Genomic DNA, 26,288 nt, shown 5'->3' with positions numbered 1-26,288 from the left:
TCTCTACTTGCAGATTTGTTCAAATATGCACCCACTGTAAAGCAAAAGACAAATAAATAAATAAATACATCTTGCTAGAAGCTGGTCCCCAGGCTACCATTTGTCCTTAAGAGTAAGCCTCAGACATTTCAGCACAGACATATTTCGTCCAACATGTCATTGTACATTAACTTTGAATTCAGACTCTAGTCTGAACTCAACTCCCACCTCAAAAGCAGGATGCTATCAGGCAGACTTGTCTCTTTAAACAATACACTGACATTAGAAAGCCAACTTAACTATTAAAAAAAGGAAAATAATAAAGCTATTGGAAGTTTTTAATCACTCGTGTTAATAACATTAAGAAACATTAGCATTAAGAATTGTCTGAAAAGGATGGAGAAGAGATAAGAGATTGCTGAGATGAATTAGCTTGTGCAAGGTACTATTGCTCAACAACCAAGTGAGAGGGCAGCTCTCAGTGAGGAGGATTGCTCTGCTAGAGCTCAGCAGCATTTGCAGAGTTTTCTCAGGTTTCTGAAGGAGGTTTTCATATAAAACAAGTTCAGCCCCTAACAGCTAGAGAAGTCACGTCTTGGATACTTCCTCAAATTATTTTAAAACATCTAAATCCCATCCGCTGATTTCACAAAGACCCACCAGGGACACACATGTGAAGTTGTAGTTCACCAACAGGACAACTTGTTACAGGGCCCCTCTCTCCTCTGCTCTTGCCCTCCAAACCCTTCCCAAGCGTTGCTCCAGGCAATGCAACCCGTCAGTAACTGCACAATGAGAGTCAGAGACAGGAAACAGCTTACAGCTAAATTATACAATGCTAACACTATCATCACTGCAAGTGCTGGTGGGAAAATCCAGGCACAATAATAACAGATTAAATAACTTCATACAGAGCCACATAAGAATTCTGGGCAGAACCAGCAACTGAATCCTTTAATTTAAGCTGACTGTGTGCATTTAATCTTATTAGACAACATTTTACACACAGTTTTCATATTTAAAGGATTTTTTAAAAGCAAATTTACAAGTGGTGCTAAGGCAAACTGGCAACAGTATTTTTCCTTCATTCAATAAAAGCCATCTCCAGACTGAATAGCAAGTATTCTTTACAGCAGAGATCTGCTCATTGTTAAATCACTTGTACGAGCAGATGAATATGAACACCCACAGTAACTCACTTCATACATAATTAACAACTAGAATTATCACAGTATTGACCAGTTTACCGTATACAGCAAAAGCCTACCATTTCATTTGCACCTTGAACAGTGACACATCTCCAGGTTACAGCTCACACAAACAAGTCTCAAGACTTGTTTAAAACCACACAGTAAGCTGGGCGAGCTGGTGGATCACCAGATTACACATTAACATGGAGTTTTTATAACAGAAGCAAAAATCTTATAAACAGATCCATGTCTTTGGATGTGGTTAATGCCTGTATTATATTAAAAAGACTGTTAGCACCAGCCCTTTTGTAGCAGAATACATTCAAGGTCTGGAGGTCAGAGCTCACCCTGAATGCCTGCTGTGTTCTGCAGAGATGCTGGAGGCAGCTCTTCACGTTGGGGTTAAAGGGAAGGCAGTGAATCAGAGCACAAATTCTGCCAGTTCCAAACCAATAAGTGGTTATATATTGCAAAGAGATACCTCACATACCCACCATTTCCATCTTGGATTGCCTCTACAGAAACACATTCAGTGTCAGTATCTGGCATAAATGCTGTAGGGATGTCCAGAGATCACATCACACCTAGAACATGCTGCACCAACGTTTGTGCATGCAAGGCATGTACCTGGTGTACAAATTTTAGGGTGTCCCAGGGCACAGTCAGTGCTAGTATCCCAACCAGGCTGCAGGAGAACTGGAAACACTAAATATTCATGCTATGTCGACCTGCTTTTCCAATTTGAAATCTGAGCTGGAAAGCAGGTAAGGACTCTGGCTAATTTTCTGAGTGTCTGGAAATTGCCGGCATGTTTTTATGGATCAATTCCTTAACTCGTGCACTAGGACACATCAGACCTACTGGCTACAAAGAGAGTGTGCACGCAAGCTGCAGATCAATACACGAGAGAGGCCCTAGGCCTATAATGCATGCACACGCAAAAATTTGTAGCAAATCCATTCTGGGTCTAACATAACCTAGACTCGTCAGATTCACTACACGTGCACACATTTTTGTTCTGGAAAATATAAATATAGCTACTCAAATGACTTCATGTTTCAGGGGGTGGAGGCAGGAGGAACAATTGCATTGGCATTTAGCTCCCTTCAGACGTTCCTGTGTAAGCACGGAGATCGACTGCTTGCTGATTGCAGGCCTGCTGGTGAAGGTAACGTGCTCGACATGATCATGAGATGAAGTTTAATTTTTATTGACATTGGCTGTGTTGCTGAAATCATGGCAGTACGCATACATGTCAAATCAACTAGAGCCCTGTATAAACACAAAGCCTTGGCTCCACTGTCATGTACATTTATGGTACCAAATAAATATTTTAAGTGCAATACTAAAATAGTAACAATTTTGTGGGCAAGAGCAATGTTTTAAATAAACCAGTAAAAAGACCCTGCAAGTTTGGCACAAGCCTTTAAGTTCACATTCTACTGCAAGACAAGGCTTAAGAGGATGTTTATAGTGCAGCCCTGCAGATAGCAGAGGGATGGCAGAGGGATGGCTGAGCTATCGCCTGCATCAGTCAGCACACGGCTTTGCAGGGACCAGCCTCCCCTCCTCAGCAGGAGGCTCTACTGCGAGCCTCAGGTACCTCGACCCAGGGGAACTGGGCATTGCAACTTAAGGAAAGCTCAAACTGAAGTATTTTGGCCTTAGATTTCCCGGTCTGAATGAATCCTCATGGGGCTAACTGCAAGGGTGAGATGAAAAAGTGTTCGCTTGTCATTTGCACAATTATTTCAGGAATGAGTGCTTTGAGCAACCAAGTTCTTAAAAACAAAGATGGGAATATCGACACCACTTTAGAAAACTGTGCTTCACAAAATTTCACAGATTTTTGTTCCTAGAAAAATGTTTGAAGTTCCACATCTTGTTCTGGATGCAGTTCCTAATACTGGAAACACAAGCTGTGTGTGTGTCATTCCTGTGGCTTTAAAATGATCAGATGAATAAAATCTGGACCCCCAAAATGCTTTATTGCTCAAATAAACCCAATTAAAGTCATGCTCTAAAGAGGAAAAAAAAAAAAAATAATAAGTCTAACTTGCAGCATACTGACCTAGACGAAAAAATACACCAAACATAAAACGTGTATTTCAGTTCTTTTGATACCTTCCTTTTAAATCTAAATAAGATTTCGAATATGCAGCCAGGTTTTTCCGAGTGAGTTTCCCAAAGACTGGAAGTTTTTTGTTTAGAACAAAGAGTTCGTCTACATGATAGCGAAGCCCAGGCTGACACAGAATCTGAAGCAAACTCTTCATTAACGCAGCTTAAACTGAACAGATTTTTTATGTCTCCAAGGCCATCGTGCATTAATGCCATATATGAAAAAAGATTTAAATTATTCAGAAACGCAAAGAAAGTAGTTCCAGCAGTTTTCAGGCTGCCTTCTTCTCAAATCTTCAAGAAAATGCCTTAAATAAAAGCAAACTAAATTCTGAGTGCATTTCTGCAATCACTTTGCAGCAGCTAAGATGAAGCCAAAAAAAAAAAAAAAAAAAAAAAGCTCAGCTCAATTTGTTGAACACAGCCTGGCAGAAAACCTCTTTTGTGAGAGGGCTGCAGCCCCAGCAGGTCCATTAACGGCCGGGCATTCCTGGGGAAGCTTTTCCCTGCTCCTTGAGATGCGACTTTGGCATCTCTAAAAGATCGAAGCAACCAAGTTCACTAAAAAGACGGCGAAGGGGGAAAAAAAGGCGCCGAGTGGCGCTGATCCATCTGATCCATCTGCCAGCACTCGTAGGGCAGCAGCAGCGGTGCCGCTCTGCAAAGCAGGGCTGCTGTGTTTGTTGTTTGGGATGACAGCTCCTGCTGCAGCAGCCTGTCACCATAGCAACTTTCGGTAAGAACTCACAATGCACCCAAACGAACTCCGAGCTAAATTAACTTATTGCATGTCACCAGTGAGAAATGACTGTTCAGAGGTAATTTTCTGTACTAATATGTAATGGAGTTAACTCTCTAAATTGAATTAAATTAATTAAATGCCACTCCCAGTAAATCAGATTCTATTACATGAATGTTTAAAGAAATTAAAGATGTTTTAATAAAGATTACTAATAATAACTTAATATTATTACTTCATTTTAATTCAAAAATTCTGCTGAGTTTATTTTAGACACATGTCTTCCCCTTACTAGGAAGGAATACCTAATTATAGCACATGCATTCATATGCATATATGCACAGATTTAATTTATATTATATGCACATATTTATTTTGTATACACGTACTTAGACTTATCCAAAGGAAATCAGACCAGCATTGTAAGGACTGTTCACCTGCGAAATATTGCTTGGTTTAACATGTGAAATCCTAAGCTTTTCTTTCCCCACACACGCATCTTGATCACTGTTGATAACTGCTGATAAATTTTCCAAGCCTTCAAGGATTGTGTCCAGCTTCTATAAAGTTTTATTTCTGCTGAAAACATTTTGCAACAAGTCCAAGTGCAGAAAAAGAGGAAAATACCAAAGCTGTCTAGGCAGGCCACAGAAACAACATGTCTTTAATGGCTTTACAGAGCTACCTATTATTGTATTAACTTTGTTTTTTAACATGCTGCTTCCTGCACATTAGAGTAGGGCAGTCAGCAGGGAGACAAATCCACGATGCCTCCATCGCCCCGTGTCGGTAAGGGCAGGCTGTAAGCGCCAGCTGATGGTGTTCATGCTGCCTGACCCTGACGTTACCCTCGGCTCGTGTTAAAGACTCACCAAAACACCCCAGGTCAGAATTACCCAGCGCCATTTAAGCATTCCTCCTCCTCTGCGTGAGCAGGCAGCTGCGACAGCAGGGGGAGCACACGGCTCCAGATCTGCCACCCCCGGGGGACAATGACGGGGGACAATGACGTGGCCCCCAGAGCAGGCTCGGTTCAGGTTCTGCTCAGCACCCCGAGGGAAGTCAGCGCTGCCATAAAAAGAACACTGTGTAAAATATGGCAAGTGTTTTAAAGCATGTTCTGGATTGCAATTAAAAAACAGCCATAAAAACAAATGTGCAAAGCACGGGTGCGGTAATGCAGTGACCATTTAATGGATTGGAAAGTTGTAACCTGGAATAAAATACTGCCTAGATCCCAAGTATCAGTAAAATGAGATTATGCATTTAAGTTTCCACTGTTATTATGTGTCTGATTTATTGTCCAGAAACTTTAAGTTAGAATTAGACTTTTTAAAGTCTTTGTAGCCATAATAAGGCACCACATCACAAGGTCTTCACATTCAAAATGTATTTTACCATTCAAGGTCCAAACTGGAGAAATACTATACACACTCGTGGCATCAACTCAGTTATCCTAACCCTTCATAAAATAATGTGAATAGACAGAACACTACGGATCAAGTGTTTAAGCATTTTTCCTGATGTAAATGGCTTTTCATTAGTACCCTCTGGAGGGAAATAAAATGCTTTATCTTACGTCTAAGAAAGTAACTAAGGACCTTCTCTGAACAAAAATGTTACTGCCAAGGCAACACATTTCTGAAATGTATACTGAAAGAAAGGTGAGACAGAGACATGGGGCTTGCTGGAGAAAAGTAGAAAAAAGGTGAAGAATGGGCACCCTGGTCTGGTTCACCTTCTCTGGGAAGGAAAAAAGTACATCAGAACTAAACAACTGAGGTAACTGAAGATGATCTCCAAGATTTGATTTCCCACAGTGACTACTGCACAAATTAGAAATAACTATAGAACAAACAAAAAAAATCGTGACTCTCGGAAGATGGCAGATATTAAAGTATGAATTAAGATGGAGCCCATGTCAGAAACATAGCATTGGATATATTATTTTCTTTCTGTTTCGTTCAGAAGACTTTCTCTTGTTGAGGAGAGATGCCAGACAGACAGAGGGGAAGAGAACAGCCTCCCTCAAACGTGCTTGAGAAGAGCTGAATGAGGGCTGGGTGGGCCCACCACCTGCAGCACCCTCAGGAAGCCTTCTCATCTTCTGCCAATCGGGCCTAAACAACTGCAGTGCGAGCTGCTGGGAATTACAGCAAGTGATATATTTGAATGTCTGCTTCAGAGGTCTACCTGCAGAGAGCAAACGGTTAGAGAACAAAGAGGAAAGAGGGGGGAAAGGAGAGTTGGAAGAAGAAACTCCGCGTTATCAATTCAAGATGCTTATGGAATTAGAGAAGAGGCCACCTGAAATTTAGGAGCTCCTTAATGCAAGCTGAGTTCAGAGAGAAATAACTGAGCTACAAGAACCAGCAGCAGCACTGCTATGAGGCAGTTCAGATTACAGAGCTGAACGCCGGACTCAGCTTGAAAGGCATAAAAAAGACTCAGATTTTCCTTGTAAACAGCAGTAGTAAAATTACTGTTACATAGCTTAACTCAGACGTTATTTAATAATCCTCCAATTACAGATACTGCATTTAAAAATAATTCTAGACTAAGTGGAAGGATTTCTAGAGGAGAGAAACATAAATGACTATGGTTTGAAAAATGGCTTGAAAACACCAGCACGAAGAAAGGCTGCACGAAGGCTTGAGTCAGAAAGAGGACACACAAAAGGCCGCTGCGGGGAGGGGAAGGCCTGCTCTGCACTTACCGGCAAATCAGACAAGAATGGGCTTAAATTACAGGAAAGACTGTTCAGGCTGAGCCCAAGACTACTTTCCAACAATAAACAAAATGTCTTTCAAGAACATCTGTCAGGCCTGTCTGACAGCGCGGACATGGGTAAGACAATCCCTTCTTGTTTGTCTGAAGGGCTGTAGCCAGTCCTGCGAGCCTAAGGCTTCAGTGTGAAATTTGGAGTTTTTAATGGAGTTGAGGGCCTGTCGATTCTGGAGCTTTGTAACCTGTATGCTTCAAAACTGTCCTGGGAGAGCCTGCACAGCCTTGGAGAGGACAAAGGTCTGGCTCCGTAAAAACTACTGGAAAGAAAGAAAAAAAAAAAAGACACTTTGGATTTGGCTGCTTTTGCTATGTCAGAAGTGTTAAGGGCATCCTGAAAATGGGAGGATGGATCTTCAGGAAGCTCTGTGATGTGACAGGAGAATTACTACTGCCAACAAGGAAGAGGCCATCAAGAGCTGGAACCATTCCTCAGCTTCAGCTGGGCCCCTTGGGCAAGCAGCAATAGTTGCCGACATGCTCGGGGCAGCTGAGGAGTGCCAAAAGCATTTGGTGTTGCTGTTAAACACAGGTCCCACAAGTGCTGAGTGTTAGCCCCTGCTGCCATGCTTCAAAAGCAAGGGCAGGATGCTTAGCAAGGACATTACCTCCTCTCCTGGTGATCTTGGACCTGCAATCAGCTGTGTGAGTAAGCACCTTCAGGAAGGTAATGTGCACTGCGCTGCCTAAACCTGTTCAAGAAGAACCGGAATGATCGGATGCATGGTGCAAACACGGCCAGAATGCTTCAGAGCACTTACCGAAGCGTGAGCTGGTTAAACAGACACTTTAAGTAGTCGTGCAGAATTCGTAAAGTATGGGCTACCATCTCTAACAACTCAGGAAAAGCATTAAAATAATCTAGCAAAACACAAGGAAGTCAGGAGGCAGACCGGATTCTCAGAGCAGAGGAATGTCAACACCAGATAGCCAGCAGGAGAACACAAGGTCCCTCCAGCCAGAGGCTCCATGCTTTGCAAAAGAATCAAAACACTTCTTCATTTCCTTCATTTTCCCAAAATAACCCTCTCCAGCATCTGCACAGTAACTACCATGAGAATGTGCACCGGTGTCACAGCATAAAGCCGGTTTCATCCTTCCCAAGGAATGGACCAAGAAAACCTTAGAAAGCTGGCATATGCCTCAGAACAGTCTGGCATCCCATGTACCAAACTGAGCCAAGACATTTGCTCTCGCCTGATGAGCCTCTCTTCAAGCTTGTAACTTGCAGATCCCACAGATATTATATGGGATACAAGCCTCCTCCAGGCAGTGGTATGATAATCTATCAATAGAAAGTAGCCATCACATTGCAGCTGAAGGAAAGCTGATAGGTTTTCATGGAGAAAACATCACAGCAGCTGAGTGTTTCCCATGAAAGAGTGACCTAAATGAGATAGTCCTCGAGACAGACAAGAAACTGCCTTTCTATACACACATCTTTAAATAAGGCTAAAAGCTAATGACAGACTTTAGTTCAGAAGGTAAAAGAACCGAACCAATAAGTAAGCAGAGCTATAATGTCACTTGGAAGAAAACCCATCTTGGACTGCTGGGTGGGTAAGAAAACTAAGAGATGCTCCTGGTCCATGCTTCTCAGCAAACACAGAACAGAGTGATGGCATGTCAAAAATGAAAAATGCATCTGCTCTCTAGTACTAGGGCACATATGCTCTGGTGGACAAGAAATCTCAGACAACTGTCTATCGAATACGTATTTACCAATTTTAAATAAGCAGGCTGATAAAGAACAGAATGCATGCTATTGTCTAAACTGTCGTGACGCCAGAAAGTGCAACAGTTTGACTGTCTCACAGTCTACGTGTTTAAATATCCTACATTAGGCAATGCCCATTACAGAAAGAAAGGTCTATTGCTGAGTATGGAAGTACACACCGTGGGCAGATAAATAATCATAAAACAGCATGCAGTTTGATCATAACAACCACTATTATCATTGTGTAGCTGTGCTAAAATTGATATTCTAGAATGTACAGTTATCAACAACTGTATTGGCAGTTGTTGTGCCTTTCAGAAAGCAAGTCAGGGATTTATCTGAGAGGCATTAGCACCAAGGGACACCAAGAGAATTAGCTCCAGATGAGAAAAACCAAACTGGCGTTACCTCATTTGTTCTTAGTCTCTTCACAGGGTACTCTTATAATGTCCAGACTTGAAATTTATCAGGCAATGGACATCGTAAAGAGAAATCTGAAGAAAGCATGTAGTCCTACTGCCTTCAAACAGTACAATGGTTACAGCATTTGAAAAATACTTTCATTTGTGCCTAGGGTCTGAAAGCTCCCATTTTCACCCTGTTTTAAAAATAAATATGCACAGGTAGGGCTGTTACCATCTCAAATCTGATAAGCCCACGTCACTTTCTAATTGAGGAAACTGAGAAAAGGGAAACCACATAGAAAAGTAGAGATAAATACTCTGCCTGTATTTATAAAACAAGCACATGCCTGAATTTTCATGATAGGAAACTACAACAGACTGTATAAAGCAGGGGGTATAAGCACTGTCTCTGAGAAGTACCAACACTATCAGGGACCTCTGATTTGAGCTCTTACCCACTTTCCTATGCTCAGCTGAGGAACCTGAGAAGCCTTCCAAGGCAACCACCAAATGAGACTGGAGGTGCTTACTTGAGCTATAAGGAAAAGAACCAACTCTGCAAGAAGCTGAAGCACTTCGCTACTTCAGAAGTCAGCTGTCCTGTAAATCCTGCTCAGGACAGGAGCACATCAGGAGGAGTATCGTTTCCGCTTTATTTTCAAATAACCCTGAAATTTTGCATTTGTTTTCTTTAAAAAGAGAATTACTTTTTGCCAAAATCCAGTACCGCTAGTTTCAGTGCCTCATTGTCTGCAAATGGTGTTTATTTAGATGCCGAAGAGTCTGTAACTTCACAAGAGCTATAGAAGACCTAAGCTTCACAACTGTCCTTGACTGCAGGGCTCAGGGTATCAAGCCTTGACATACTCTCCTGGAAAAAGACACCAATGCTCATGCCACAATTAGTCTCTAGACTACGAAATCAACACAGACCAATACAAATAATGCTCACAAAGCAAAACAGAGCTTGTAATAAGGATTATCCATACACTTGCTACCCTAAATTTTTCTCCTTCACTTCATAATGGCAGGGTTGAACTGAGATACTTGTGACATTGCCTCACTGAACTATCATCTCCAGAAACTCAAGATGGCTCATTACAGCAATCCCACATGAAAGAAAAAACAAGAAACCAAGTGTTGTTTTTTTTTCTCTACGAGTTAACTTCGAGCCTCCACAGTCATTCTGCATGCTTTGTCTTCTTCTGTATGCAAATTTCTCCTCCTAATGCACTCCCACCTTTATAGCATTTTCTACTCTTCTGAACCAGTGTTACGGCAGGGACTCTACAAATTATCTTCACACTCTGTTCTTTGTAGATTGTAAAATTGTAATTACTTTTCTATCAGAGAACTGCTATCTCAGTCAGCTGTGAGAACAAATTCATGTTTGTTTAAAGATTCTTATAATAGCAAAACAACACAATGATAACATTTATCAAAAAGAAAACATATTTACGTTATAAAGCCTTAGCGTGCGGCACCGGGTTATCATTAGGTTATCAAATGACTGCGTATTACGATCTAATTGAAGAACTTATTACAGTGCCCCCCTTCCTTCTGCAATGATGATTTATGGCACGTTTTGTCACTACAATGTTAAAGCGTTCAGTACAAACACAGCACTTAACTAACAAGATGGCAGAGGCAGATATTCAAGTATAAGCTATAAATACTCAAATGAATCAGAGGTTTTTAGTCTGTTGTAAATCCTACCTGATTTGTAGGTTGAAACACATTTCCTAATCTTGTCTAAAAACCTCTGTTGGCCCCTATAATAATAGGGCAGAAACTAGAAAAGTTCAAACCTTAAAAACAAAACAAAAGACTAATTGTGTTACATAGTCATAATTTTACTTAAAAGTACTGGTGAGGTTCTCCAAGAAGCCTACACTTTCTTATTTCCTATGGAACTACCCTTAAATGTGGATAACAGCCAGAAAGTGGCTGGTAACATACATGAAACTGCATGTCTGCAGAAACAGGTCTGAGTGTAGGTTGAAGGAAGGTAATTCACATCCAAATCAATGTGAGCAGAGAACATTAAAACCGCACCTTTGGGCAGGGTAAGTGAAGAATCAATTCTAAACAATGCAACAATCTACACGTCTGATTTTCAAATGAAAATACGAGGCTTTGAAAAAAAGTATGCCACTACTTCTGCCATCAAAATAGAAATGCCAGAGCAGGGGACAGATTCTCGTATCTTTCCACCTACTCTTTTTCCCTTTTAACTTCCATTTATAATCCAGCAGATCATGTCCCTCCAGTTAAAATACACTGTACTGCTTGTAGTATAGAAAATGTTATGCAAATTTTAAAAAGTATCTGTAGAAGTTATGTCAATATTTGCAGCACCACAAGTCTTTTTTTAATCAACCAAACACATACTGTTAAATGCTTTCTCTTCTTTTAAGTCTTCCCTGCTTTCCCGTTTTCTGCTTGGAAAGCCCACACCCTTCTCCCTGGTCAGACGCCATGAACGCACTAAAGACAGACCTACAGCCATCATAAAGATCCTTTAGACTGAAGGAAAAATATTTTCATTCCTAACCAAAGGTTTACCAAAATATTTTCTAGATTCAACTGAAAATGGTAAATAGTTGACTCTTTTTCCTTCTACACATGTAGATTTTGCACATACCTTCAATGTAGGTAACGCTAGAGAATTCGGTAGACACTTTGCCTGTCACTAACCACGGTAGATGTTTGGGTAACAGAGTTTTATTGCCACTTAAGCTATTCTATACCAGCACTTCAGCTTCAATTTAGATTAAGAGCATAGAATTCAGCTGGGATGGGGCAAAGCAGTCAGGGACGTGGTCACCTGTGTGCTGGCTAAATCTGCAGCAGCTGGCTGGAAGAAAAGCAGGCAGCAGAATGCCTTGACCTCACAGTATTTATCACAATAGCTCTCTATAAAAAGTCTCCTGTAGTTATTAAGTAACAGCCATTTACCATACCAAGGATTGCTTAGTGCACTGTACAGAACTCTTACTGGTAGTTAGAGCTGAATGTTTCCATTACAAAAGCCTTTATGTACAAAGTTTCTTCATCAAGTGCATATAAAATGCCAAGAGTTTACGCATTCAAAATAAACACTAATAGGCTTTGTTCAATGGTCCCGTTCTCAAAAAAAAAATAAAAAAAATCACCATAAAAGAACAGTAACGTGGAAGTACAGTGCACAGCGTGCAATACAAACATGCTCATTTCCCACCTCATCTAATTCGGCAGCACTGCTCTCCAGCTGAACAGGAAGACGACTTTAATTTGTTTTCAAGTAATTGAGAAACATCTCAGCTCCTTATCAGTTCTTCTAATCTTTTTTCCTTTCACACATTGCCTACAATTGTTGCCAACAGTATATCCATAAAAGATTCAGACTAAAAAAAAAATAAAATACTCCAGCAAACAAAGCTGCAGGAAAAAAAAAAAAAGGAAACTTAAGCTGTTATGTGGAGAAGACTTAAAGAGATGGTTCTTTGTTTAACCAGAAAAAATAATTTAAGTTGTTTAAATAGACACGAGAGCAATGTAAGGGAGCGCTTCCTATCCCTGCACCTTCAGAAGCAGCCACATACCTTCCCTCTGTTGGTGGAAACCCGTGTTTATTTTGGAAGGGTTTTGTGCTCTGCATCACAAATGAAAACATTCGACTGGGTTTGAGGCCTCAGAGCAATAGTTAACTGACAACACACCACGTACGCACACCCACAGGAAACCTCCTTCCTCCTCACCAGTTTCTCTTTCCTGAGGCCTCCCCAGAGACTGAACATGCAACAGCTAGCATCGGTTTACAACAAAACGTAGCTACACACACGAAGCACACAAGATGGGGCAGTAACTTTATATTTTCTGTTGTACAAGGAAAAAAAAAAAAAGAAAATGTAATACAAGATTTTAAAAGCACCTCGATCACACCATAGCTTTCTAGCACACCGTAAGCCAACCAAAAAGGCTAACAACCTTTTCTCCTTCTTGGCAAGTCCTGCAGCTTCCCTCATTCTAGTTACCTCAAAAAAAGTGCCTTCTTCAAAAATGCAGCTGAGAGCAAGTAAGAAACAGGATAAGCATGTTGTCCTAATCAGCTGAAAAAACAGGAACTGAAAAATTGTTCCCCATCTCACCTCTGGTTGTACAATTTTCTTAATTCTTCTCCAACAGACCCAAAGGGTGCGAGTGCCTCTCATTATCACAACTACCCAGTTGCAGAACTGAATGATAAATTTAAACTGGCTTTTTTTTTTTTTTTTCTTTTAACCCTAAGTTACCACATTTTGAGGCAGGATACAGCTTCCCCTGCACATCCAGGCTGGTCTCAGTTATTGGAAAGGTCAGAGTAAAAAAAGTCACATCCATACTGTAAGCAACTGTATGAAGTTACCTCTTACCTACCAAACTCTGAATATGGTGATGTTTTGCAAAATGCTCAGTCCCAGCTTGGTTTTAATCCTTGTTTCAAACACCATGTATATGCAGTAGCTGCTGCAGTCACTTCACCCAGTTTTCCAGTGTCATCTCATCTTTACAATGCATTTAATTGCTTTGTCCCTCATATAATAAATTAACTAAATTCAGTGATAATCCCTGTGTTGCCTTTAGTTCTAGCAGCATTTGTCATTCAGCCATGAATACAAAACAAAATAGCCAGTGCAGTACTGCATTTATGGCAGTAGCATAGGACACTTAAAGATAACAGACAAAAGTCTCACGGAGAAATGCAGTCCCTCAATTTAAAACAAATGAACTCACAGCTGTACCTGAAAAAAAACTGAATTCCTATCATGCTATTTTTAAAAACTTACATTAAACTTTATATTTTCAAACAATTAAAAGCAAAGCTATCACAACAAAGACAGAAATAGTATCTCACCCAGGAAAGGAGATGGCACTGTGTTTCAATATAACAGAAATCACGACCCATTGTATTATCATGTGAAAATGAGCTTAATTAGTTACTTTGACAACAAAAACATCTGCCATAGAATTATGATATCAAAAGTCATTACAATACATTATAAAACTGAAACATCTTTGCACAGAAATGAGTTGATTCATAGAACAAAATATGTATTACTTGGAAACAGAAATACTCCATTTAGATAGAAACCCATCATATATCTGAATTTCAAATTTTTCACGTGCTTAAGATTTCAAGAGGCTTAACTACTTCTGCCATCTTCTCTACTGAAAGCAAAATCTACTGTTACAAACTACAAAACATCTTACAAGGCAGATGCTACAGAATTCAGATTCAAATTTTCTGATTTCACACTCTTTCTTCATGTCAAAAAGTTTGAAAAGAGAAAGATGGAGTTTCAATAAATTGCTTGTCAGTTTCTTCATCGGGTAATTCAAAGACTATTTTTCTGAATTCAATATCACTGGAGTGAAAATTAATTTCTGCTATATAAATACATAAAAAGCTTTTGAAACATAAGTTGTTTTGCCAATCCCATATGTTAGGCTTGGCTCTTCTCTAATTCCCAGTCTCGGGAATCTGGGAAGCTGTACTTCCCTGTCTGTCACCTAATTATGTAGCAATAAATAGGAGTGGATATTAACGAGTCCAGAACTGTTCTACAACCCTGAGTTCTGTGGGGTGGCAAAGGACAGGCTAGGAGGAAAAAAAAAAAAAAAAGAAGCCAACAGCTGCAGAAGAGAGGCATTACCTCGGCTCTCTTCCTCACCTTTTTTTAAGGCTGTAGCTTCACCAACCTTTCTCCTAGGGCACAGCTCTAGTAGCTCACTGCCCCAAAGAGGAGAGTGTTTTGCTTATTTCTGCTGCTTCCTGGACCATTCTGCAAACCAATTCAATTCACTTATCCAGAACGAAAAAGAAAAAAAAAAAAACACAAATAAAAAAAAAAAAAAAGGTGGTGGTGGTGGCTATGGGGTAATAGCTTTCTCATGAGTTCAGTGTATTGAATTTACTCACTGAATTGAGTTGAATCATGCACAGAGGGGGAGAGGTTTACCCTTGGTGGCAATTAGCTGTCTTTGAAATATCTAAATGAAAAACTACATCTGTCCTGAACATTAGAGGAAAAGTATCGTATACATTGTGCTAAGTTGCAGAGATATTTAATGCATATATTCCTGTCAAAAAGTATGTTATCCAGCAAGATCAGCAAAGTAAAAGCTTACACTGAGAATCCCAACGTGAAAAGTCAGTTCCTCCAACCAAGCTTTAGGAACAGAACTATCCTAACAAGATATTCTCTCCTTTTTAAAAGAGAACGTAATTAAAAGTGCAAGCACATTTTTAAGCATGCCTTAAGAATATCAGATGGTTCACAAAAGAACAAATATGAATTTACCTTTGGTTTTTTGTTCAGCAGCCTGAAAGAAGAAAAGAAAAAAAAATCAACTGCTTGTCAATATTCAAAGGGATACCTAGTAATTGTATGGCTGTACTCCTGACTTTTTTGCAGAAGATGCTTATATAAATCAGGCATTAGTTCTAATTAATGATCAGAGAACGTTAATTTAACTCTGTAAACCAGGAAGGTCAGAATGGCTATCGCTGTCTGACAAGAGCCAAAAGCACATGCCTACAAGACAGTAAAAAACATGGCAAGCAGTATGACGGGACCCCCACATACCCACCCAGCCTTCCCTCACTAGAGATTCTGAGTTGTCCTGAAGTAAACGGGATGTCTGTGACCCTTTTAGAACTCAAGAGAATTCAGTTCAATGCATTTGTCCAATATCCCTTTGAATCCATATATATTACTAGCTTACAAAGAATAACTACACATTTTGTGACAACCCATCTTTTTAAATCTACCTGCTTTTCTTTTTACTCGATGTGGAATTTTTATACTGAAAAAGAGAGCAATTTCCATCCACATCCCAAAGGCCACATAGTATGAAAACTAACTCCATATACTTGAAAAAAAAAAGGCAAGAGAACACAAACCACAGAAAATGTGCAATGGCCTTGGAATCCCCAGCCACTTCAGTATCAGTTTAGCCTAATCCAGTTAACTTTGCATTGAGGTTGCCAGGGAGCACTCACATGATACAGCTGTGGAAGCAGTAATCTACCATCAGTGGATGGTAAGCAGCTTGGGGCTTGCTAATGAACCGTCACAACTACTTCTGCTGAGATCTTTTGACCACAACCTCACTCAAACTCCACGGGACTGCTGAATTGTGTCAGAATTATTCACAGAAAGGTTGCAAAGTCAGTATATGTAAGTTACAAGAAGTGTGTATATATAATTAAAAGCAGTAATATAAACAAACCTTTTTCTGAGCACCTTCCTTCTTTTTCTTTTCTTCCTGCTTTTTCTTTTTCTTTTCTTCCATCAAATGTTCCTCTTCTTGTGTTTCTTGTTCTTTCTCCCTGATGGAATAAAGGTTGGGAAGAGCTTGTCAGTAAGATCAAGTTTATCTAGGAAGCTAAACAACCTACTAACCATACTGATGTTGCTAGTTTCCGAACTCTCATGTCTACAATAGGCTGCTTTTAATGCTGTAATAAAACCATCATGAAAAAGCTGTTCCGAAACTGAAACGTGTAATGAACAAAACGGTAGGGAATGCAAATTCAAAAATAATAGGTCTTATTTGAAACTCCTTTCCTCAAACACTCCAAAGTACTACTTAATATTAGTATGTTCTATGGAAAGAAAACTTGAAAACTTGAAAAAAAGGAACAAAAATAGCTAATGTTGGCTTTCTTTAGCTATGATTCACAACGTACCTTAAAGATTATGCATGAGTACATTATTTTTGAATTATTTTTCTTTTTTCATTAAATACTTAATTTCTCATACACATCATTTTTGCTCTCAAGGGAAAAAACAACTGTAAAACAAGGCCCAGATGAATTCAAATTACCGTATTTTGTTTATTTTCTGTTATAAACTCTAGCTGAAGAATTTGCATGACTATAAAAAGACTGTTCCAGTGTCATCATGGTTAAAACTTAGAACTAGGAAGTTGTCCCAGATCAAGACAAAACTGTATTTGAAACCTCCCCACTTGTGCTTTGTTGTCCCTCACTGTAGTAAGCAGTTGTAACACCAAACCTCCCCCAGCATCCTTCCAAGCAAATGCCAATGCAAATAATTCATTTACTTTTCAATAACTATTTTATCTTCTTTGACAGCTCTTTAGGGCCCGATCATTTATCAGCCTTACAGATCTTCTGAGAATACTCTGTTTCTGAGGGGCTGAAACCATTACTATTATTATTGGATTAGATGCCTTCAAATTATTCATCAAGATTACTCTTAGCCTAACTTATTATTGCTTTGCATTGAACTTGCCAAAGCTTACATCCTTCATTATTGTTTAGATTGGCTTTTTTTTCTTTCTTTTTTTCTTTACTTATCATACCTTTTGCTTGCTTGCTTTTACCACAAAAGATCTATTTGGAAGGCGAGCACTTTAGGTACAGAAACAGATACTCTACAGATTCTGCATGAGGTGTTTTCAAGCAGTGCCTATTTTACCTTTTAGCTGTTTCTTTTATTTTCCTTTTGCTCATTTTGAGTTTGCGCATTCTTACACAGCTTTTTGAACACGGAATATTGTGTGGTTTAGGGCTGCAGCTGCTGAGGGGTGATCCGGTTTTTGGCTTTTTCAGTTGCCTGCAAATACGGATTTTGGCCACTGTAGACACTTTAATGCTTACAGAGATCCTGCACAGGGCTCCAGACTAAACCAAAAGCAGCTTCCCTTTCCCTGTGTTTCCCAACAGTAAACATTACAGTAGCAATTCAGAGGTCTAAAGACAGGTGTTGGTGCCCTTTTCAGACATGTTAGGGTATCCAAAGTATTTACAGAAATGACAGGTATGGTGAGACCTGCAGGAGACCCAGTCTGGCAGAGCAGCTGGAGGCCAGGCACAGCTGGGGTGCCTGCTGCACCACTGCAGCTCAGGACACCTGAGGTGGCATCAGGCAGCTGTAGTTTAAATACCTCAATCCCTTCCCGTCACAACCCAAAATTCATCACCTGCACGACTGCCCAAACACACGCCAGTTTCCAAGGGCCATGTTGCAGACACGGCACTGTAAATCTGTGTTCGAGGAGCACTTGCTCTGAAGAGTTGCAGATACGTATTGAGATCGCACAAACACTGACTTTGGGATGGGTTTAAAACCGCAGCTTTAAATGGATTGTTCTAGGGCTTTGCAGAAAGCAATGACTTACACTGCCAAAAGGAACCGAGTTGAAACCGTAATAATTTGACTTTTTTCCCGTTAGCTCAGTAGAACAGAAGTCCCCTGGATTTCAGTAACTACAAAGAACAACATCCACTCCCTACGTTTTCAGTGCCCCCTGCCTAAGTCCTACCAGACTCTACAAAGCCCGTGTCTTCAAGCGATCTGTCCCAAGCTGCCAGACTACTACCAAGGCAAGTTCTAGCCTTTTTTTTGTTTTATTAAAACAGCAGGTGACTGAAGCAAGTCAGCACAAAGTAGGAAACTTTTTGGTTTCCTCTTGCTATGACTTAAGTAAACCGATGATGTTATAGCAATTCCAGAACACCACAATTATATTCAGATCCCTTTTAATAATCAGTGGGGTATTAAAAACAAAACAAAATAAAAAACTAAAAAACATAGAAACCAAATACCTAGAAACCACAACTGCTCAATTTGCAGTTTTCTTTAAACTATGAAAGTATGTACTTCCCAACTTTCTTGTTAGGCTTTTTTTTTTTTTAATACCAACTTCCTTTAATCACTGCCAAAGTCTCGTTGCTTAAGTCGGACTCCAGTGCACACATCTCTATTTGTCCTGTCTGTCAAAATCTGCCTTTCTGTCCTCTAAAGCTGGTTCTGTTTTGACATTTCCCAAGCACTGCTAGGTGTCATTCCCTCCCTTCTGCAGGTAATACACTGTATCAGAGCATTTTCTAAATGAAAGAACAGCAAACATTTTGCTCCATTAAAAATACAATGTATTTTATTACCATATTATCATATCAATTACAACATAAGAGGTAGAAGTGCCACTCCTAGTGGAAACCTGTTTTTTATTTCATTTCTGAGTTTAAAATAGCCTCAAATTAACTCAGAAAATGATACTATAATTTTTAATGGAGTTCAATTTTCAAAACTGATTTACATAATGACACTTCTGAATACATATGCTTTAAATATGCTTAAAATAGAAATAAAGCTCCAAGTGGCCTCTCAGATGGCAACTCTTGCTGTCACTTCTAGGCAGAAATTAGTCATCTAAGAGCAAAACAAAAGGAAAACAATAAAAACATTGCTATATAAAGTTTGATTACATTGTCAAAGCCATGTGTTGTAGTTTTACTTCCTGAGTGACAATTTAATCTTTATTACAGGAAACATGCTAAAAAAATGAATACAAAGCTCGTGATTTAAACTAGAAGTGTCATATATTTGTATGAGTTTGCCTTTTTCATATATATATAGATCTGAAGTATCAAAATCATGGGGGATTTTTATAAGCACAAATCAGCTTTACTTTAACATCAAGTGTTGGTTTAAAAATTGAAATTAGCTTATTAAATCTGAACCTAAACCCAAGGCTATCTTTAAAGTACTCAAGCTTAGGAAGCTTGCTCAGAATAGTAAAGCAAGATGAGAGGTCACAGTACAACGCGAGAGAACTACGGTTACTTTGAGTCAGTGTCTATTATACAAGGGCTTATTTTTTCCACTAAAATAAGCAACAAATCTAGGTGGATTTTATTTTTTAAGCTAAATGAAAACTCGAGTTTTCTACTTGCATCAGGCATGGGATCACTTTCACATCTGCAAGTGCAGCTGGCATTTTGTGCCAGCACCGCAGTGACACTCTAAACAGGATTCTGCAACAAGCCTTTTGGGGATATCATATTCTTTCACAAACTTAAAGCAGAGCCTATCCACGTTGTTAGAGGCAGGGTTATTGCCCATCCAGTGCCTTACTTCAGACATTTGGCAACAGCCAAGGACCAGGCAGAGGCAAGGCCCTCGCCTGCCCCTCCGCGCCCCACAGCTCCAAACCCAGCGGCCTGAGGGATTTCTTTTGCATGTATTTAAGCTGCTGAGGGTTTCTCTACACACAAAAACGGTCTGGAATACTGCTCCAGCACAGCATCTGTGATCATGGTGCCTTTGCCTGGTTCAGCCCAATGAGGCAATAGCTCTAGTACCTGAAATTCCAGCACAGCTCTTCTGCTTCCCGCGTCAGCAACAAAAGTTGCTGTTACTGACAGAAATCCTACACATTACCTACACTTCCTTAAGTATTACTGTGGTTTTGACTTCCCCCACCTCACAACAGGGCACCAGGTGCTTCTATACACGAGCATTTGTCCTCACAGCGATGGGGAGGGGGACTTTAAGCTAAACTTGCATGAATGCGAGAGGCAATCGTGGCCCAAAGGCCTTCTGGAGGCCTCTACAGGAGTACGTGCTGGTAACAGGGGGGTCTGGACAGCACAGGCATGAAACACAAAACAGCCACCCAGCATGGTACGGTTTCAATTAAAAACAAAGAAAATTACTGTTCAAAAGGTTCTTTAAGATCTGACTCCAAAAGGTCAGAAAGAAGTGGCTGAGATCGTGAAGGCAGAATGCGGCTTAAAGAGTAGAAACAGAAAAGGGAAAAAATACTCAAAATAAAAAGCAGTGAATACTGGAAAGGCAAGTTTCGATTACTTCAGGACAACTGAAGAGCACTGTCACACAGGAAAAGAGGTGGTAAGTCTTGGAAATCACACGAATCCAAAGGTGAACGTGGACACCCTACCCTGGAGGAGGAGCAGGGGATCACCGCACCACCAGGGCTACCACAGGGGCTAAAGCAAGGCTCCATGTCCACCTGCTGCTCCTTGGGTTTCCTCTGGTGTCCTAATTCCACCCAGCCCTCCATGACCTTGCTAGAGGACACGCCGGGGCAAGGCAAATTGCTGGCAAGGCTTCAGAAAGTGCCAGGCTTTCCCCCTTGGAGTCTGGGCTTTTAATCAAGAAGAGTCAAACCAGTCCCTAATTACGAGCTCTCCAATCACCTCAAAACCAGAAAGCGACACACAAAACTAGGTCAAATAAATAAGAATGAATATAAAAAAATCTGTACAAACATGGGTACAAAAATGAGGAAGGTCAACAATCAGCTGGTGCTGCGCATGTAAAAAGTAATAGTAAAGCAATCTCTAAGTGCTTCTGGAATAAGCAGGGCAACAATTTGTGATACTTTGTGGAAAAAGGGGCCTCTAGTGACAGATGATAATTGAAGGCCACAGTGATGGCCTTGCTCTTCCTGCCTCAGTCTCCACTGAAGGCTGCCACCCACCCGAAGTGGTGCTGTGTGTGCAAGGGGCGACAGCTCCACGTGGGGACTGGCAGAAGAAGAACAAACAAAACAGAAAATGGAACTAAACACTTTACTACCACTCCAAATAGGAGATTGGGCCAGCAATATAAGAACAGCTTAAAAAGTCCTCAGAGAAATTGTATGTTTTTCCACTGGCTGGGCCTGATGCAATTTACTGTAAGAACAACTGTGTCTAAGTCCTCACCAATTACCTTAAAGAATCTGCAGAAGATGGATGGCACCCTACAAGACTAACAAATGGCAAAGATTGTGCCTATAACGTAAAAAGGGAAGGCGTAAAAACATCAGTACCAGCTAACAAGGATTTGTGAAGAAAAGCTACATCAAATCAGCCTGATTTCTTTCCCCCCTATGGCATAGCTACAGGCATTTTTAACAAGGAAGAAAGGGGATGCAATACAGGTAATTTATTGACTGTTCAAGCAAAATGTAAAGCTTTGTTAATAAAAACACAGATGCTTTATTCATTTTCAAAGAACAAGGTAGGGACCGTAAGCTAAAAGAAAATACAGTAAGATGCCTGCAAAGCAAGCGGACTCAGCACTTCCCCCTCCAACAAGGCAGAGTGCCACTGGGTTTTGTTGCAGTACACACGTGTCCAGCAGCTTTCAGTAGTTTATTAATCACTTTGCTGCTGGAATAACGTGTGTGTTAAATTTCCAGAAGATGTTAAGGCATGGGGCTGCAAAACATTTAAGGGCAGAATCCAGAACTGGATAAACTTGAGGTGTAGTGTGAAACAAAGCGAAGTGTAATGCAGTAGGAGATGCAGGGCAACGCGTTCAGTAGGGATAATCATGTGCCTCAGTACAGCAGGGGGAACAACTGCCTGAACACCAGCTTTGGGGAGAGAAAAAAAAAAGTTTTTACACCAGATCTTAAACCAAAGGCAAGGCAACAATGACACAAGCAGTCAGGAAGCCATTGCTGGTGTAAGAAGTCCAGTTTTGAACAATGTGCTTCAACAATTTAACCTGCGTGGAACTTTCCACACTGTAGCATTATAAAAACAAACAAACATTAGGAGACATACGAAATCTTTCTAAACACATTTGTGGAGAGTAAAGAGAGTATCTGAATAAAGGAATACATTTTTATTTAAAAAAAATAACACCAATACAAGGCCAAAGTGACACAAAGACAACTAGTCTGGAAATAAGAGGCCTCTACCCATTTGTGAAGTAAAATCCTACAATATCCTTTCACAGAAATTAATAGGGGAAAAGCCCTCAACTACAGCACTGTGTATGTGTTACATGTGTAGGTGGGATCATGCAGCTTGAAACTAAACCCTGTAACTTGAAAGTCTGGGTGGAAAAAACTTGTGCCTGTGAAGAGTCATAAGTGAAGCTTGAGGAGCATTTCTGTTTGACCTCAATTTATGACTTATTAATCCCAGGCTCTGGGGTTTCCAGCTGCCAAATTACACTCCTGTCCTGCACTTGTCACTCCTTAATACATAATTTGACTTGATGGGATTTCTCCCTTCATCTGAAACATCAAATTATCATCCACGGCTAACTGTGGGTCTGGTACCTTATTTTTCCAGTATCTGGTCAACCTCTCTCGAAGCGTGGAAGGCAAAGATGCACGCCTAGCAAGAGCAGTCGATTGTCTGACTTCTGAGGCCACCCAGAAATTCCACCAAAATTCCTGCACAGAAGCCGACCTCCATAAGACTATCCTCGATCTTTCCTTTTACTCTACAATGCTGTTTTGGCTCCAGGTCTTCTTTGTGTGCATTTTTATTTGTTTTCATTTGATTTGTTTACAAATTACTGTAGGTACCTTCAGGCCTATGACACTCTCTAGACCCTTGTCCGCAGCCACCTGTAACTGCGAGGGCTCAGACATGATCCCCACAAACCCCCTTCCAGGCTCTTTTGAAATCTCAGCCCCTTTTCCTAAGGTGCAAGACATGCACAGACAACTTAACTCATTGCTGAAACCTGTGCAGGAGCACAACGAAGCTGCCATTTAGAGACACACCAGAAACACTACAGCTTTAGCTGAGAACAGGATGTGAAAAGCACCATATTCAATTAAAATATCATACTGAAACTATGGGGAGATTATAGGTTGCCCAAGAGACCGAGTTAATAATCTTGCTCTTACAACCTGTAAAATAGAAATTCCACGATCGGGAGAGAAACAGAGCGCTTGCCTTACACGCCTCGGCCAAAGGCTGCATCTCCAGCGGCACCAGTGTCCTAAACTGGGCCATTTTGGACTCCTGGTTGAAGAGCAATTACAGCCTGACAGCACGGCGAGGAGAGCACCGACTGCTGCTCCCTGCAGGACCAAGGCTCTCGCTGGAGGCTTCCAGTTCACCCAGCATTAATGTGTGACCCTCCTCCATACACACATAAGATAAGCAACCACTGAAGCAAATTAGATTAGAATAAAAATAAAGCAGGCTCAATAGCAACTATCATTCAATTGGAGATTAAAAACAAAACAACCAAAGAAACCCACACAGCTGCCTGGCCTTATTCTAGCCTCTGCTAGCTGCCTACCAGTTACCAGAAGCAGAGAGGAAAATCTCGAAGAAAAACCCTTTACAAACAGGGAACGCAGGTTAACTGTAACGGGTAGGTCAGATGTCCGAGGCTCCCTGTTCGAGCACTGCCCCAGTCCCAGTGTATGTCTGTGGGGTTTGAGGGTTCTGTTTTTCAGCTACAGACTTCCTTTTGTTCGCTCTCCTGGATTGTTACCAGATAGAGTACTAATGAGAGTACTAATGAGAATGCTTCAATAGCTGTGCTACGCCTTCATTATGAAGTAGTGAGTGCAGACCAATACCAAGTGGATTTGTACACCAAAACTGGGTGCAGAGGCCTCGACAGCCACTGTGCCCCATTCCCAGTGAGTTTATCACTTGAAACTACAGCCAGTCTGCCCCCAGGTACCAAAAGCTCACTTGTGGCAGGAAAGCACTAAATGCACGCTTGGAGCTCGTCATCCAGCTCAGTTCCATTTAAAGGAATCTGCTTTTATTTAAGAGCAATTGTCATGCTCAGAAATGCCCTGTAATGTGAACTGAAGCACAATATAACTGAGGGTAATCACAAAGTTTGCTTAAACACGACACTGATCCAAATTAACACTCCACCACAGATGATCCTATAGGGCCCAACGCTGCTGTCACACAGGCACGCTGCCCCTTCTGCGGAGGCGCTGCTCTCCACAGGGCATCCATCCCCTCAATGCACCTACAAGCTCTGCTCCGGGGCAGCCAAGTCCTTGGTAGGGAAACGCAGGCGCAGGCTGGAGCACGGCACGTCGAGCCTCTCCCTTACGCACCGTTCAGGCACGAGCCATACCAGAACTCACCCCTCCAGCCCGCTGAGAACACCCCAGCAGACCAGACCTCAAGCACCCCACCCTGTGCACTGCTCAGCCTATGCAAGGATCGAGCAAAGAAATAAGAAAAAAAGAAAAAAACACCCAACCAACCAAAAACCAGAAGGGTTTCCATTACATTCACCACCTAACACAGGCTGTGAACAGCTAGAAACATGCTACAAGCAACATTCCCCTCCCCCAGCAAACAGAACTGACTCCTCTCTTGGAAAATTAAGCTCCAGACTACGAACAGTGAGCACAACGAGACTCAGCTTCAGTGCTGCCCCCCTCCCAGGCCAGCCGATATTTACCAGCAGCTGATGGAGCATGTGGTGCGGAGCTCTTCCCCAGTCTTCCTGGGACATAATACACAAAGGGAAGCAGCTTTGCAATCCAGCAGCTCAGCAAGAGCGCAGCCTTTTCGTCTTTCCCAAACACTACGTTTGCTATTCTGGCTTCTACGACTACACGAGGAGATGAGAGCTCTGTGCCAAGCGAGGCAAAGCCCCCACGCCGGCCAAGTGCTGGGCTAACTACCACCCATCGACTGACCCAGGCGCAGACACAGCCTGTGGACAAGGCTCCGGGCTCAAGCTCTTTGCCTGGACCTGCAGAACACGCAGGGCAGCGCTGCTTCCTGCGGGGAGGCTGCAGAGGAGGAGGCCAGGAAATAGGAACAGGAGCAGCAGCTCCGCAGGATGTTTTGCCCCCGGGCTCTCTGCACAAGCTGACTGCTCCCAGAGACGGGGTCGAAGGGACACGGCCAGGCACAGAACAGCTTCTGTGGAGGATTCCTTCAAGCAACACAGCTGAATGCTTGTGTTTCTCTCTTAACAGACAGGAAAGGTACGTTTACATTGCTAGAATGATGTACAGTTTTGCCTGTAGTGCTTCCAGTGCCCCAGTCCGTATTTCCCCCTTTGCATCAGTCGTGTGCCAGCACGCAGCTATTTACCAGCCGTGCACGTGCCCGACTTCAGCACAGACCTATCTGCGACCTCCGCAGGACTCCTCCAGTCCACATTGTCCTATGGTGCCAAAACTGTTCCAGAGCCAAGCGGTGGGAGCCCGTGGAAGGGTCTGTAGGCAGGTGGCATCCTGCTCCACCACTCCTGAGTACCTCTGAGCACAAAAGCACCAGGGAGACCATGGGCACGGCCACAGCCCACAAGGCAGGATGTGCCTCCAGGTCTAGAACTGGGAAAAAATAAATAACAACGCTATCCCTCGCGATGCAAGAGCTCCAAATGGTCCTCCACGGTACAAACATCACCAGCAGGAGGTAGGATGGAAAAGGGAAAGCAGATTCCTTGCCGGAGCCAGGAGGACAGTAAGTTTAATGGGAACGCGGAGACAGAGCTGAAAGCTGTTGTTAAAGTTTATTCCTTTAAAAGATTTCAGAATACACAAACCCTCAACATCCTCCTTCTGCATTTTTAAATATGTTGGGTGAGCTCATTGAACATTCAAGTTGTTGTCTTCGAGTTTTCCAAATACCATTCTATTTAAAGGCACTGTGAATAGGGAATTCAATTTATCAAATGAATGAAAGAAGAATTCTTAGCAGGAACCCTGGTGAGCTAATCAAGAGTCACAATAAAATGTCAGGGGTCCTGGAATTCTCCACAGGAGGTTAACACCAAATGTGATGTGAGTAAAGGAAGACAAAACATACTACAGACTAATAA

At 41.5% G+C, this 26,288-nt stretch overlaps 1 protein-coding gene across 8 annotated transcripts in view; it reads right to left on the bottom strand.

Moving 5' to 3' along the window:
• The window catches only part of TNRC6C (trinucleotide repeat containing adaptor 6C), a 244,675-nt gene that overhangs the window by 66,131 nt on the left and 152,256 nt on the right, over positions 1 to 26,288 (bottom strand). For all 8 annotated transcript variants that reach the window (XM_082774728.1, XM_082774732.1, XM_082774733.1 and 5 more), the window contains 2 exons: positions 16,189 to 16,288; positions 15,258 to 15,279 (listed from right to left, as the gene is read on the bottom strand). In XM_082774728.1, the coding sequence (XP_082630854.1) occupies positions 15,258 to 15,279; positions 16,189 to 16,251 (85 nt within the window). In that variant the 5' untranslated portion in view covers positions 16,252 to 16,288. The remainder of the gene's footprint in view (positions 1 to 15,257; positions 15,280 to 16,188; positions 16,289 to 26,288) is intronic.

This window comes from Aythya marila (genome assembly GCF_965140915.1).
Source record: "Aythya marila genome assembly, chromosome: 18".
NCBI lineage: Eukaryota > Metazoa > Chordata > Aves > Anseriformes > Anatidae > Aythya > Aythya marila.
The sequence above is the reverse complement of the archived record's forward strand: the minus strand, read 5'-3'. Positions and strand labels throughout refer to the sequence as shown.